This window comes from Myotis myotis, unplaced genomic scaffold (genome assembly GCF_014108235.1).
Source record: "Myotis myotis isolate mMyoMyo1 unplaced genomic scaffold, mMyoMyo1.p scaffold_m19_p_23, whole genome shotgun sequence".
NCBI lineage: Eukaryota > Metazoa > Chordata > Mammalia > Chiroptera > Vespertilionidae > Myotis > Myotis myotis.
The window spans coordinates 5,288,509-5,305,346 of NW_023416328.1; the positions used below are offsets into that span (position 1 = coordinate 5,288,509).

At 43.3% G+C, this 16,838-nt stretch overlaps 1 protein-coding gene across 24 annotated transcripts in view; it reads left to right on the forward strand.

Moving 5' to 3' along the window:
* Positions 1 to 16,838, forward strand: part of AKAP13 (A-kinase anchoring protein 13) — a 186,241-nt gene that overhangs the window by 93,253 nt on the left and 76,150 nt on the right. For all 24 annotated transcript variants that reach the window (XR_004975200.1, XR_004975199.1, XM_036355844.1 and 21 more), the window contains one exon: positions 4,264 to 4,397. Coding sequence is in view for 22 of the 24 variants with exons in the window: in XM_036355844.1 (XP_036211737.1) it covers positions 4,264 to 4,397 (134 nt within the window). In the remaining 2 variants the exon portion in view is untranslated. The remainder of the gene's footprint in view (positions 1 to 4,263; positions 4,398 to 16,838) is intronic.

Below are 16,838 nucleotides of genomic sequence, written 5' to 3' on the forward strand. Positions count from 1 at the left end.
TTGGGCAGCAGTCTGGGAATGCAGGCCGCTGCACGGTGCAGGCATAGGATGCAGGATTTCCGCCCCAGCCCAGTCTGCTGAGCTGCTGTCACAGGGCAGACGTGGTGTCTGCTTATCTTGGTGAAGCAGCTGCAGTGAGCTGATTGCTCACACAGCCGCCTGCTCCATGTCCACAGAGCAGAGCACCCCCACTGCGCAGGGCAGACCCGCTCTCTCTGAATAAAACTTCTCCCTGGGAGTTGGCCGGAGCTGAAACTGGAGCCAGGCTCCGTGTTCCTCCCGAAACCTGTCAAGGTCAGTTCGATTCGCTTTGATACCACCACCTGTTACCAGGTATAGACAGAGGACCTGCCTCCATGTTTGGCCCCAGGCTGTTGTAGGTAAGACCTAGCCTGTTTTGTTTTTGTTGTCTGACTGTGTTTTTGATGTTTTTACTTCATTTTTGAAAATCCCTTTAAGTGCAGTACGAGTTAAGCGTGTGGGGGTGGGGTGGGGTGTGTAGAGAAATGAACAAACAGAACGTGAAAAGGCGTTGCTTAGGAAATAGAGCAGTGCAAACACATTGTCGTTTCCCCGAAGCAGCATTGTTAATCATTTATAACTTTTTTTTTTTAAATTCAGTGGAGGTATTTAAGAAACGTTCAGTAGTATTTTTTGGTGACGTTAGGGTTTTAGTTTTATTGATGTTTTTATCATTAGTGGGAGAAACTTGTTGGCTGCTCTCTCAGAATTTCAGTGAGGAGGTCTTCACTCTTTAAAATAAGGCACAAAAACAAGTCTATTTTGGGGGCGCGGCAGGTTGACATTTGGGAGGAAGGGGAACGGCTGTAAGCTGATGCCTGGCCGGGTTCCTTTCCTTTGGGTGCAGCGCCTTGGGCCACATGCGCTGGAATGGTTTCTCTTTCTGGCTCAGTGAGACTTAACACAAGGCAGCGTGAACTATAGGAGCTTTGTGTCTGTAGTGCCCTCAGAAAGGTAGAAACCAGGGAGAATTTCAGACCTTGATATTTATCAGCACCTAAATATAGAAAAGATCTTCAAGTTTTAGGAAGGAAAATGCGATGAATACCAGTTCAACGGTATCTCTGGGTTTGGGGCTGTTGGTTGGTATGTGTGGGCGAGTTACTTGTTCAGTTACCAAGAGGAGTCATATGTGCTCCGTGCTCATGGTCTCAAATTACAGAGAGAAGTGGCCAGTGATAAAAATCTGTGCTTTCTTCAGAAAAATAGCCCGGATTGGGGAAAGCCCCTGGTCACATCGCCCTGGAAAAAAAGCCCCGAGTGTGATCTCAGAGCAAAAGGGTTTTTTTTTCTAGGAAGTTCATATTCCATTCATGAGCATAACCAGCCTGTTTCATGAGTGAAGGGACATGAGTTTACCTGCTGATTTGGAAGGAGCCCCAGGGCCCTGGCTTCTGTTTTGTTATTTGCTGCTGTGGATTAAGCCAAATAGAAATTGAAATGGGGAAAACACACAGCTTCTGGGTAGAAAGAGGGGGTGAGCCCTTCCCCCAAGAGCATTGGTCTCAGGGCTGTGGGAACCTGGTTGTACACGAGTGAGCCAGGCCAGTCAAGTGTCAGTAATCACTGTTTACCATTGCGACTGGCCAATGCTTGCCAAAAATCCGTATTATCAGTTGATGGGCATAGGATAGCAAGGTCATGCCAAAAATCACATCCCCCAAATAAATAAAACAAAACTCAACAACAGTAAAAATCTACTCTGGTTCACCTTGAAATATCTTGGTCAAGGAATGCTTCTAAGGGCATGGCTTAGTCAGATTTTTTTAATTTAATCACATTTTTGAAATATAGGACTGAGGTTGGTTCTTTGGATTTCCTTGCCTGTTTTTAAGTTGCTAGTAAGAGTATGTAATTATAGGGGCAAAGAAAGATTTATAAGGTTTGTTTATAGAAATGTAACTTTCCTAAATCTAAAGTAGATCCTTGTGCATGTCACAGTGTCCTTTTAGGACAAAATCTATGTATATAAAAGGCTAAGAGACCGACTGTATGTCTATCCGACCGTCCGATACATGACGCACACTGGCAATTTAAAAATAAACATTGACTCGCACATGCGCTATACATATAAAGCTTCCATCAAATTTCTTTTTTTTTTTTTTAATGTATTTTATTGATTTTTTTACAGAGAGGAAGGGAGAGAGATAGAGAGTTAGAAACATCGATGAGAGAGAAACATCGATCAGCTGCCTCCTGCACATCTCCTACTGGGGATATGTCCGCAACCCAGGTACATGCCCTTGACCGGAATCGAACCTGGGACCTTTCAGTCTGCAGGCCGACGCTCTATCCACCGAGCCAAACCGGTTTCGGCCATCGAATTTCTTAATGGTGTTACTCCTTTGGGAATGCTGTGCCATAAATTGAAATTGAAAGTAGGTGCAGTCATCATGCTAATGAGAAATCTCAATAGTAAATGGGGTCTTTGTAATGGTACTAGATTTATTATCAAAAGATTGCGACCTAACATAATCGAAGCTGAAGTATTCACAGGATCTGTGGAAGGAGAGGTTGTTCTGATTCCAAGAATTGATTTATCGCCGCCTGACACTGGCCTCCCATTTAAATCAATTCAAAGACAGTTTCCCGTGATGCCAGCATTTGCAATGATTGTTGATAAGTCACAAGGACAAACTCTAGACAGAGGAGGAATATTCCTACCTGAACCCGTTTTCTGACATGGTCAGTTATATGTTGCTTTCTCTCGAGTTCAAAGAGTGTGTGATGTTAAGGTTAAAATTGTACATACTTCATCACAAGGGAAATTAGTCAAGTGCTCTGAAAGTGTTTTCACTCTAAATGTGGTATCCAAGGAGATATTAGGATGAGTTTAATCAATTTATCAGTCATTGTTTTTATCGATGTTTTTATATCATGTTTTTGTTGCTTCTATATCATGTCTTTGTTATATCAAGTTGTTATTGCTTATTAATCAATTTATATGTTATTTTCATATACATTTTACTGATTTTCTTTCATCTCTGACACTTGTATTAGAAAGGGCGAATAGCAATATTAAAATATTTCTTCTCATTAATCTCCTTTCAATGTGCATGGATCCGTGCACCGGACCACTGGTTTTAATATAGTCTGTTCTTCGGTGAAAGAAGCCTCTCTGCCCTTTGGTGTAGGGAGCAGTTCTGTCTGCCAGAGCAGTGGCATGACTAGATTAATAACCGCAGGAAGTTTTCCAGGTGAAATGGAGATGACCGTTCCATTTGTGTTTGGATTATCAAGGTGAATTTTGACTGTTCAGTCATCAGTCCCCTTCAAAGAAGTGCCAAAGCCTAAATTTGCTTCAGACATTTTAGCACGTCCTTCCTGTGTTTGCTTACCCATACGGTGACCAGGTAACCACTGTTGTTTGGTCTGTGTTGAGCATAATTCTAGAGAAGACTTTTTCTTAAAAAAGGAAAACTTTTTCTTAAAAAAGGGAATTGCTCTTTTGTGATTATGTCTCGGTTTGGGAGGAAACAAAAGTTAAAACAATAACTTACTAGAACAGTTAGTGTTACCATTTGCAGTTCTGAGTAAATGAATGCATATAGTGTTTTTTATTTTTAAAATATTTTTCTATTGATTTCAGAGAGGAAGGGAGAGGGAGAGATAGGTAGATGAGAGAGAATCATTGATCGGCCGCCTCCTGCACGCCCCCACACTGGGGATCGAGCCCGCCACCCGGCATGTGCCCTGACCGGGAATCAAACCTTGACCTCCTGATTCATAGGTCGACGCTCAACCACTGACCCATTCTGGTCAGGCTGTATGTAGTATTTTTAAAGAAAGACTTTTCTCAAAAGCTTTCCCTCAGTGCTTTCTTTTCTGTCCTGTACACATGCAAGCATCTCTTGCCTCTCGGATGATGGTGGAGATGGACCGCCTAGCTTCAGCTGTTAATCTGTTACCTTGAAGCATATGTAAGTCAGCACCACACTCAGGTTTGTCATGAAAAGTCAGTGGTGAAAATGGAAGTTCAATAAACATTGAATTGGACCTTCCCTTACCTACAAACCCATACGAAAGCCAGAGAAAACCATGCAGCCATGTAGTAAAGGAATAGCTCAGCATCGGGGCAGAAATGACACCAACTCCTGAAAGAAAAAGAATGCTTTTCCACGTAGCCCCAAAGCAAAAACACAAAGCACACAGAAACACATGAAACCCGGTGCATGTGTGTCAATAGTACGGCGCGGGCATCGGTGTTCCAAATGCACTGTGTAACCCTCGTGTTCTCTTCAGAAATGCCAGACACCAAGGCCGACGATGAGGTGGACTTTCTGAGGAATCCCAGGCAGAGTTCCGTTTCTGAGGAGGCGGCTGGAGGCGACACGGCTGCGCCTTCGGGGACGAGACAAGGCCTGAAGACACAGACGGTGAGTGGCCTCGATCTTCGCCAGCACAAGCCGTGTTCAGCGTGGCCCGGCGGGCCTGATTGACGGCCTTGTTTTTTTGTTTTGGGGAGTGTGTTTTCCTTTCTCTCGTTCCATGACATGTAACCGTGGCTGTGCAGTTAAGCCTTCATAAATGGTGTGCACCACAGGGCGGAGTTGTGCAATGGCCTTCCGGAGCGGATCCCTTGGAGATGGTGATGGAAAAGATTGTATTTTCCCTGTGAGCACAAGACCTTTCAGTTTGTCACCAAGTTTAATGGGTCACAAAATGAGAATTACCAAAGAGATGTTAGCCCTTTTAAACCTGACTCTTTCCTTTTTTTTTTTTTTAATGTTTTATTGATTTTTACAGAGAGGAAGGGAGAGGGATAGAGAGGCAGAAACATCGATGAGAGAGAAACATCAATCAGCTGCCTCCTGCACGCCTCCCACTGGGGATGTGCCCACAACCAAGGTACATGCCCTTGACTGGAATCGAACCTGGGACCCTTCAGTCCGCAGGCCGACGCTCCATCCACTGAGCTACACCGCCTATGGCTCCTTTTCTTTATGTAGAAACTGATAGCAGCAAAAATGAGATTTTAACTTAGAGCTCAATATTGTCTGTCTGCAATACGAAGTCTGTCGTTTTTAGTGATGAAAAAAATGGTTAGTAGGTTTTTTTTCCACAATAGCTCTATTGAGATGTTATTTCTTTTTGTTAATCCTCACCGAGGATATTTTTTCAATTTTTTTCTTTTTATAGAGAGTGGAAGGGAAGGAGGGAGGGGGAGAAAGAGAGAAACATCGATGTGAGAGAGACACATCGATTGGTTGCCCCCCACGCATGCACCAACTCTGGGCTGGGGATCGAGCCTGCAACCGAGGTGCATGTCCTTAACCGGAATCGAACACCCTTCAGTCCTTGGGCTGACTCTCTAACCACTGAGCAAAAATAACTAGGGCGAGATGTTATCTTTTTTCATAACAGCTTTATTGCGATGTAGTTTTCATACTATGAAATCATACTCATTCAAGTAAATGCACAGTTTAGTAGTTTTTAATAGCTTTACAGAGTCTTGCAACTGTCACCACTATCTAATCTTAGGACAGTATGGTTATCCCACAAAAGAAACCTCACTTTTTTTTTTAAAACCCCACTTTTATTAGCTGTCCACCCATCCTTCCCCCATCTCCTGGTGGTCACTAATCCTCTCTCTGTCTATGGATTTGTCCATTCTGGAATTGCATATACATGGAATTATACAGTATATGGGTCTTTCACTGAGCATAGTGTTTCAGGGTTCACCCATGTAACATCGATCAATATTTCATTTCTTTTTATTGGTAATAGTCCATTCTGTAGATATGCCGCATTTTGTACATTTGGATTGTTGTTGTTTTTTTTTGGCCATTGTGAGTAATACTGCTATGCATCCTTGCAGACAAGTTTGTGTGGACATACGTTTTTATATACCTAGTAGTTGATTTGCTGGATCGTATGGCAATTCTGTATTTAATATTCAGTAAGTTTTAAAATGCTTTCCTTCGGGTTCTTGAAATGACTTTTCTTCTTCTTTAAAGCTATGAATTTTAAAAACAAGGAACTTTAACTTGTAGAGAGAAACATTGCTTTCAATTTGAAATTCCACGCTGGTTTAAGAAAAAGCAAAAACCTTTCGGAAGCTGAAAATCAAGTTACTGCACTCAGTTATATTGCCTCTCAGAACATCAGTCCTCCTTGTCTAGACCAGATGGTACACTGGTTTGGTTCTTCAGAGGGCTAAGTGGTATATCTTCTTAAAGTTCCACTAGTATAAACAGCACTGTACCCTCCCAAACTGTTCCAAGTGTCTGAAGGGTGATAAACAAGCCTGGTTTTATTGGAGTGCATTGGGAGGGAGGTGCTGACCGTTCTGACCCGCTCCTTAGTGCAGATAATACTCATGACTAATGCCTGGGTGGCTCTTTGTATAGCAGGCGTTTCAGACCAATGTTGCTTTTGCCTCTGGGGAAAGAAAAGAGAACACACCCTGCATGGGTAGGGTACATGTGTCTTTGTTTCCAGAAGCCCCTCCAAAAAGAGAAGGAACAAACTCATATCCTCGAATTCAAATGCCTGTTTCTCAGTCCTCCACCTTAACAGGGCAGTGGTTAGTGTCACTGAGCACAGCCCGATGCTTGCTTTCCCATGAGAGATACCTCCATTGTGATGGTATCTTGTCCATTATAAAGAAGACAAAACATTTTTAAAAATAAAAGACTCCCTCATCTCTTTCCTGTTTTCTTTTTCTTCTAGTTTTAGGCATTGAGAAAGATAATATTCCTCTGGTTGGTCAGTGTGCCTCATCCTATATAATAAAAGCCTAATATGCAAATCAACCAAATGGCAAAATGACCAGCCACTGGCTGGCAGTGGGGGGCGGGGCCAGCCAACGAGTGGGCGGGGCCAGGCTGGCCAAGGCAGGTGCCAGCAGGGGGGTCCCCATTCACCCTGCCGGTTGCCCCACAAATCGTCCCTGATCGCTGGCCAGGCCTAGGGACCCTACCCATGTACGAATTCCGTGCATCGGGCCTCTAGTTTCATAGATAAAAGAATTAGAGGTTCAGAGTCACATGGCTAGCTCAAGATCAGTCTGAGCTAGAATGAGAGCGTGGAGTTCGATTTATAATCTAGGATTCACACAGCACTGCACACACATCCTCCTGACTCTTCCCCCGCGGCTATATTCTAAGGAGCAGCCGTAGGTAAGAACCGTGTAATGTGTTGATGGGGGAGACCTCTGCCTCATGCTGTGTGTATGTTGGCACTTCATGTAGTTGGAGAAAACATGTTAAGCATCTTCTTAGTTCTTGAAGATCGTCAGGTCTAAATAGTGGAGATTTTTTGTGTGCACAGCATTGCAATGATGTGAAACCTGGTCACTTGCCTCTCCTCCCTGGCACTCTGCCACACTTGCCTATTTGCTATGAATTGAAAGGCTGCAGCATGCACACACGCTTTCGTTTTCCCCTGTGTTCCATGTTCTCTTTTCCCCCAGGTAACTCCTCATGTGCCATAGTCACTGTGTGTGTTTTTACTAGGAAATAGGAGTCTGTAAAACTCTTCTTGAAAAGGACAGACAGTACATATTTTAGGCTTTTTGGGACATAGTGTCTCTTACAACTAGTCAACTTTGTGAACAAGAGTGTGTGTTCCACTAAAACTTTATTTAGCACTAGCCAGTTTGGCTCAGTGGATAGAGCATTGGCCCGCAGACTGAAGGGCTCAGGTTCAGTTCTGGTCAAGGCCACATCCCTCAGTTGCAGGCTTAATCCCTGGCCCTGGTAGGGGGGGCATGTGAGGGCAACTAATCAGTACGTCTCTCTCACATTTATATTTCTTTCTGTCTCTTCCCCTCCCTTCCACTCTCTCTAAAAATCAATGGAAAAATATCCTCAAGTGAGGGTTACAGAAAAAACTTTATAGACACTAAAATTTGAATTTCATGTAACGTTCGTGTGTTACAAAATCCTCTTTTTTGGATAATATTTTTGAGTCATGTAACAATGTAAAATCCACTTTCAGGTTTTGTCATAGGCTGTACAAAAAGCAGGCAGTGGGCCCCTGGCCTAGAGAATATTGCACATCAGTGGATGAAAAGAAAGCAAATAGGCTTGTTTTCTCTGTTGTTTCATTGGTTTCGTGGTGAGCGCTCTAGTTGCTATCAGCAAGCAGGAAGGCAGAGCCCCGTCTGTGCCTCTCGAACTGGCTGTGTGGCTTAGCTTCTCCCCAGCTCGGTGTCTTCCTCCGTTTCTCCTCTTGCTTTAACCTCTGGAATCTGTTCGCGGCCTGAAAAGGTTACTTGAGCTTGTTGGTTGTAGTTGAGGGTGGAGTGGCGTTTGTTTAATATTATTTAATCCGATCTTTCTGACACATGCCCAGTCCCTGTGTTGGCCTTGGGAATAGGCCAGTCATTGCTTCATCGAATCATTGTTTCACGGAATCATCCTCTTCTCAAGGTAAAACAGGAAGAATTTGTGTATCTTACGCTGTGCTGGTGCATTTATGGCCATTTTCTAGCATACGTCAATAAAGACTCTATTTTAAATTCTTTTAGAAGTCTCCCTGTTTGGTAACCTTCTCTAAACATATTTATTGTCAGTGCACAGGGACCTCTGTTGAGTGTGGCTCTACCAAGTACTTAAAGAAAAGTCCAGTTGGGTTCTTGTTTGCTTTAGTTCAGCCGTCTGATACCTGTCATACAACCTGAGGAGCGACTTTTTCATTCCTTAACCTACCTGACATGTTGTGCTATAAATGAGCTCTTAATTTAGAGGTTAATAATGCTGAAAATCATGATTTCATGAAGGAATTGGGCAATAGCAGGATAAGTGCTTGCTTATTTTCTCAGAGAAAACACATTTATGTGTTTACTGCTGCAGGTTTCTCCATAGACTATAGATGATCCTAACAGATGTTTCTTCACTGGGTTGAAAATTGTTCAGATGTGGAGCCCGCCGTTGAGGAGGCCAGGTTGTTTAGTCATACACAATAGGGTTGTGGCTTGTTATTAAGTATTGCCAACGCTGTAATATTAAGTTACAATTTAATATTCAACACGATCCCCTCTTACACACTTCACTGGTCTCAAGATTCTCAGATTGCCTGTGTTCTGTTCTGTTTCCTTTCAGTGAGTTAATGTATATCAGGCACTGAGAGCCTGGCACCAGTGAGTACAGCTCAGCATCAGTCAGTTTCATAGCTGCAGCTTCCAGTGTTCTTTTCCCTCATTTCAGTGACCAGTGGCGTATGGTGGTTCCTAGAACAATCGAGACTCAGTTTCTGCTTCTTGAACATTGTTATAAAAGCTGCAAGAATAGCATCAGACCCTAATTTAAGGTGGGAGGCTGGGAGCTTGTTTGACCTCTGAGACATTTAGAATGTTAATGAACCTGAACGATGATCTGAAGTTCCATGGATTCAGCATGGTTAAGTGGCCGCCTCATTTCTCTAGTTACCTCTGTAGACTAGGCTCACTGCTGTGTGAGTGCTGTTCCCACTAGACGTACTGTGGTTTCACGGAGAGCCATCCTGAGGGGCCACCTCCGGGGAGTCCAGTTCACGTGGGTGGGTTTCAGCAATTTAAACAAGTGTCCCCTGACTGAGGCTTATCCACACCAAGGTCTAGGGCAGTGGTTGGCAAACTTGCGGCTCAGCAAACCGCAGCTTGCGAGCCACATGCGGCTCTTTGGCCCCTTGAGTGTGGCGGTATTTTGTGGAAGACCCACACTCAAGGGGCCAAAGAGCCGCATGTGGCTCGCGAGCTGCGGTTTGCCGACCATGGTCCCGTTCCATTAGCCTCCCATGCTTTCAATGAGAGTTGGAGAAATTCCATTCGCCATTTCGGGACCAAAGCTGACTCATTTTTAAACAAGTCTCATGTTCTTATTATAATCTGTTGAGCTGCAGCAAAATACCGCCAAGGTGGTGTTTGTCCAAAGAGTTCGTTTTTGGTGCAGAAATTAAGATTTTCCAGATCTGCCTTTTATTTTCAAAAGAATGAGATGACTAGGTATAGAGATGACATTGAATCCTTGCGTCCAGAATAGAAGCCTTCATGGGTCACTCACCTTGAGATGTGCTCTGTGGTGGCCGGGAAAGAATTCTGATTCCTGCTTCTCGCCCCCGCCCCCCATTCCCCTGCTGCAGACTGGCATGCTCCACGTCTCATGTGAATCTTCTCTGCAGTATGTGGCCAAGTTCATCAGAAGGAGCTTGCCTCCCTGGGGCATGAGTTCATTGAGGTATCTCTGTAATAATTCCTTTTCCAAATGCTCATCACATAAGCTTATTAGCCATTTGGAACAGATAGTTCAGTAGCCAGTGGATCTTGTCAGGATGCCCGTGGTCCTAGCAGCCAAGTACTCAGGAGCAAATACGTTCAAGCACAACTCTAAAATCCCATATGTTGAGTATTGGGTTACTGGGAAAGTCTACTCTTCATTTAAGAAAGCCTGCTCTTCAATCAAGACAGCATTTTAAATCAGAACCCTGCTCCCCCTTTTTTACAGCTTTACAGCCAAACATCAAAGTAACTGAATTTTCACTCGTAATTATTGTTACAACAGCATTAATATTTGTCTCTTCAAGGCTGTGATGAGTGTATGGTTGGACAGATTCTGGTTAATGTCTTCTCCTAAGTTCTCTCTACGCTTCTATTATTTTCAATGGAACACTATGCTTTCTTCCTCTTGTCTCAAGGGGGCGAGCTTGCATTTCCATCCCTCATCCAAGAGTCTGGATAAAAGCTTTGTTTTGTGTGGCTCCTCGCAGCCCTCCTGCACAGCCAGAGGACAGCATGGCAGCTCTGAGGCGGTTGGTAGGGAACTTGACAGCCAACGCTGCTGCTCAAAATGGCTCACATATCCTAGCCTTACTCAACAATTTCCAAAATTTTTAAAAGTCCCTTAAAAGATGTCCCTGCTATCATATTTGCATGTGTAGTTTTGTGGTGGATGTGTCACCTAGGAAGAGACAAATTGGCCTCTAGCTGTTGCCAGTAGACGGCCCCTAATTAGCTCTTTTGGGTCCAAAGCTAGAGTTAGTTTCAACCACAGGGAAACTTACTCCTCAGCCTTTTCATACAGAGTTTTTGGAGCTACTCTTTTTTTATGTCTCCTCTGAAATGGAGTTTCCAGGAAATTTCTGCACATATTCTTCTACAGTAGATAGTTGCAAAACAAGTGCCGCAGAGAGGAACCCCAGATTGTAAAGCCACAAGTGGAAAAACTGTAACCTCAGTGTAAATGTATCTGTAGGTAATAAATGTGAGGGTGTAATGTACTGACCTGGCTATGGATTTTTAAGTGACCTTGAGCTATTTAATTTCTCTGGTCTCTATTTTCTCTTTTGATAGTGGTTAGGTGCTCTCTAAAGTTCCTTGCAGATCTTAAATCTTGATCGGTGTGGAATGATTGCAATAAATTAATAAATATTGGGGTGTATAGCTCATGTGTTGGACCAAATGGACAGTCATGTGGGACTTTTCAAATCATCCTTTCTATAACAGCCAAATTCTTAACTAATCACTTTTTAGGGAACATTTTCTAAGGAGTTTTTTCCCCTCCCCCTGGAGTCCAAAAATAAATCTCCTTTTTTCTTTCATAGAACTGCTTAATTTCAGGTCATAGGTCCATTTTTGGAGGGGGTATATGTACCTTTTTTCCTCCTTTTGGGACAAAAGAACCATATTTGATGCTCACCACTCCTTTTTTTTATTATTTAAATCTTCATTGTTGAGAGTATTACATATGTCTCCCTTTTTTCCCCCTCATTGTCCTCCTCCACCCAGTTCCTGCCCCACCCAGGCCTTTACCACCCTATTATCTATGTCCATAGATAATGCATATTTATAATAATAAAAGTATAATATGCTAATTAGACCAGACAGCCAAATGACCTTCCGGACATCCTTCTGGACGACCTTCCAGACGAAGCCGGGGCTGCGAGGGGTGAACCCCTTGCACGAATTTCCTGCACCGAGCCTCTAGTACGCATATCAGATCTTAATCTCTTCACACTCCCTTCCCTATGTTTCCATGCCTCTGATTCTATTTTTAGATTCAGTTGTTGATAAATATGTTTTTATTGCCATTTTATGGTTCCTATTTTTTATCTTCTTATTATTCCTCTTCTTAAAGAATACCCTTTAACATTTCATGTAATACTGGTTTGGTGGTGATGAACTCCTTTAGCTTATTCTTGTCTGTGAAGCTCTTTATTTGACTTCCAAGTCCAAATGAGAGCTTTGCTGGGCAGAGAAATCTTGGTTGTAGGTCCTTGCTATTCATCACTTTGAGTATTTCTTGCCACACCCTTCTGGCCTGCAAAGTTTCTGTTGAAAAATCAGCCGACAGTCGTATGGATGCTCCCTTGTAGGTAACTAACTGCTTTTCTCTTGCTGCTTTTAAGATTCTCTCTTTGTCTTTAATCCTTGGCATTTTAATTATGATGTGTCTTGGTGCAGGCCTCTTTGGGTTCCGCTTGTTTGGGACTCTTTGTGCTTCCTAGACTTGTAAATCTATTTCTTTCACCAGGTAAGGGAAGTTTTGTCATTATTTCTTCAAATAGGTTCTTCTTCTGGCACCCTCATAATGCGAGTACTGATGTTTATCTATGCCTCCATCTTGGTTCCCCCCAAACAGGTCATTTCTTGGTTCCTCTTACCACTTTTTTCATCCATATTTTTGCACTATTCACTTCTGTTCATTTCTTTAAAATTCTTTTTATTTAAACAAAACAGAAACAGTTCACCCATCATCTCCCCTCCCAGCTCCACCTCTTGCAACCACCAATCTGTTCTCTGTATCTGTGAGTTAGGTAGGTAGATTCATTCCACACATGAGAGATCATGCAGTATTTGTCCTTCTCTGTCTGACTTATTTCACTTAGCATAATGCCATTGAGGCCCATCCATGTTGGTGCAAATGGCAAGATTTCATTCATTTTTTGTGGCTGAATAATATTTTTGTGTGTGTGTCTGTCTATGCAGAGTGTGGCAAAAGTGAGTTTACCACTTCTATCAGGCCATAGTGCTACTCATGTATGTTACCTTGTTACTTTATGTTTACTCTGAGGGGGCCTCAGCCACAGGTCTCTTGAGATTGGTTCAGGGCCTGGGCCCGTCTGGAGGAGGGTGCATGACAAGAATCGCAGACTCCATAAAATGTGTAACCTCCACTTTGTGGGCAACAGGACATTCATTCTAAGAGGCTCGGAATTTTTCTCTTAATCCACCCTGTGAGGCCAGAGATTGTGGGAGCTCTAGACTGACTTGTCAGCAGGGCAGATGGCACACATATATTCATGCATGAGTTCCTTACTTTAAACACTTACAACAAAGATTCCTAAATAAATTGTGCTGTTAGAATGGATTCCCTCTTATGGGAGTTACTATTGTGCATTTCCCAAAGTAAATTGAGCCTTTGCTTTTCACACACACCCCGGTTTGTGTGTTGAACATTGTAGTAGAAACTGGGAATGCCATGAAGGGTCAGACGAGTAAGATGTACCCTGAAGAAGACCTGTGGAGAGAGCAAGTAGTGAACCGGGCGTGACACCCGGGTCATGGGACCCAGAGAGGCGTTATCTGTGGGTTAGGCCTGCCCACACCCGTGTTCTTTCTGCTGTTTGCTTGTGGTGGCGTGGTACCATGAGGCCTTAAGGGGAACACTAAATGTTTCACTCAGGGATTTTTCCCTGTTGATAGCATTGCTGGCCTTGAAATAGGAAGTCGGTCTTTTTATTCCAGTTCCAGAAAGTGATGCATGTGTCATGATTGTGTTGCCATGGAGCACCTCCTGTTCCTGTCACATCGCACTCCCAACACAATGGGCTGTGTTCCTTCCCAGGAGCTATGAGGTGTCCCTAATGGGATGGTCTGAGGAGGAAAACAGAGCTGGGCCCTCCTCCCTCGTTAGCGCTGAGCCTGGTGCTGGTCTGCTTCACGTCAGGCTCTCGGCGGATTGTTTTTCTCCTTGTCCGAGACTGTTTGTTCCTTCTGGTCTCAGGAAAAGGACTTAAATCCTGGCTTTCTTGACCTGTTACTCTAATGCAATTGCGACGGCACCTAAATCTATTCAGAGGAGTTCCTAAAGCTGTGAGAAGAAATACTGTTTGAAGATTGGTACAGACCAGCGGTTCTCAACCTGTGGGTCGCGACCCGTTTGGCAGTCGAACGACCCTTTCACAGGGGTCGCCTAAGACCATCCTGCATATCAGATATTTACATGGCGATTCATAACAGTAGCAACATTACAGTTATGAAGTAGCAACGAAAATGATTTTGTGGTTGGGTCACAACATGAGGAACTGTATTTAAAGGGCCAGAAGGTTGAGAACCACTGGTATAGACTGTAAGGTGGGCAGTGCTCTTAGGTCTGCTGTTTAAGTCAAAAGACTGTCCTATAGACTTTGAGAAACATTTTGTCATTGGCACACCCCACTCCAGTGGAGGTCCTTAGGAGATGCCTGTTCATGGTGAGTTCAGATGATGGGCATCTGCGTAGGGTCATAGGTAGAGTGTCTGTAGCTGCTCTCTGTCCCTGGAAGAGGGGAACGGGGAGGTAAACTCCTCGGTGCTTAATAATGCCGAGTTTCCTTGTCTCTGTTTTATTCCTGACCGGGCAGTGTCTGTACTGCCATGTGTCTGTTTCTTGGCACGGCTTTCCAGGAAGGAGGGGGGTTATACAGAAAACAAAGTATTGCCTGCCCTTTTAAGAATATGATCTCTGAACAAATCGTGTTGTTTTTTTAAAGCTTAGACTCCCTCTAGGGGTTATCTAATACCAGCCGCTTGTTAGTGGATAAACATGAAGGTGCCCAGAACTTGACTGATGTGAAAAGTGGCCTCGATCCTCCCTCCTTAAAGCTCTAGGTGGTGGGAGCTGGGAGCAGGAAGGAGGGAGGTACCACCAAGGAAAGGGAAGATGGAGAGCTTTAATGTGGTGGGGGAGGTGCGGGGGGAGAAGACAGAAGGGTCACTAAACGTAAGTCTCTTCACAGCGCCTGCAAGGGACCTGACCAAGCTGTGAAAGCACGGCAGCAGCAGCAGCTGTGGTCGAGCCATGCCGTCTAATTCTTCTGGCAGTTGTTTCTCTAATTTGTCATCCATCGCTGAGCATAGAGAAAAGAAGAGGGGATATGAAATGAGCTTTTAATTCTAATAAAAGAAGAAGAAAGGGCTAGTTGATTCTTTTCCTCTGAAAAGGATTTGATCACATAACTAACTAATTTAGTGTAATGGAGGGAGATGATTACACAAATCTATATGTAAGTTAAAAAGTGGAATTGTCGAATGTTTTTACAAGCAAACCTCTTGCTTTTCGATACATATAACTATTCAGGAAATTTAAACAGCTACTGCTAAGTGGAGGCACTGCTGGGCCATTTTTAATATAAAAGACAGGACTTTAAATATTGGCATTTATTTTCACAAAATGAATATACCTTTACGAAGGTCTTTTTATAAGCAAACTAGTAGGCCAGTGCACGAATTCGTGCACATTGCAAGGAAATTAATTAAAAGAACTATTTTAATATCGCTCTTCGCCCTTTCTCTATAATAGACGTGTCAACTAAATTCACAATCGACAATGACAGATCGAAACACACGCATGCAATTGGCACCAGTGAGAGCTTTATATACATAGATAAACTTGCTTAATTAGACCTGCTTTCTGATGTAGCTAAACTTTATCCAGCCCAGTGAAGCACCCCAACTTCTCTTTCAGGTAATTGTCAGCAACATAGCAGTAAATATCAACATGAAGCAGATTATTATTGTAGGTCACGCAGGGAGAACAAAGGGTAAAATATTTAACTGTAACAGTGGTTGACTATATTCTGCGCAGTGAGAAAACAAAGTCATTTTCGAAGTCCACCATTTCTTCTTTTCAGTTGGGTCAAGTTTCTAAGCTTTCTAAATCTCTGTTTTCCGGCTAATGAAAAGAAAGTAGGATTCCACTGAGTCTCCTATCTACCTGTGGCAGGATTTCTATGAGGATCAAACGAGATGAGGCACGGGAAAACGCTTCACAGACATTTGGTTACAGTGTAAAATGTTTCCACCTGGCTATAAAGCCAGTGGTGTTCCTGGGCTGAAGAAACTCCAAGGAGGCTAGTCGCTAGGGAGAGGAAGTCGGGTGTTGTTATGTGACATCATTACCTGGAGGGTCAGACACTTAGAATATTAGCCTTTTATATATAGATAGTAATTAAACTATTTCACAAATGCATGCCTTTGATTTTTACAGTTTAACAAGGCAACCCTTTAAAAGGGATGCATTATTCCCCACCGCTGCAAAGCATATGTGTTCTGATGGTCACAGGCGTAGCTGAGCTGAGAGAGAACTCGACTTTGCCAGGGAGAGGAAATGTGTGTGAAGTCTTCCACAAGGTGTTTTTAACTTCCATTCCTGAGGATTGTGGCTTGTGAGTCCCCACATTACCTGCCCCAGGAGGAAGACCATCTTATAATTAGATTAGAGCATTTCTTCTCCCTGGAACCTTGAACAAGTTAATCTCTTTTTTAAAAATATATTTTATTGATTTTTTACAGAGAGGAAGGGAGAGCGATAGAGAGTTAGAAACAACCATGAAAGAGAAACATTGATCAGCTGCCTCCTGCACGCCCTGTACTGGGGATGTGCCCACAACCAAGGTACCTGATTCCTTGGTACATGACTGGAATCAAACCTGGGACCCTTCAGTCCACAGGCTGAGCCAAACCAGTTAGGGCCAAGTGAATCTTGTGAATTGGAGGGTTTCAGGTAGCTGGAGCTGGAGCTTTGATTTGGAAATCTGTACTGTAGAATATTTCTAAAATATCTCTGCACTTGGCTGGCTTTTTAAACACTGAACAATGTTTTTCCTTCACTGGATGGCTCAGAAATGTCATTACG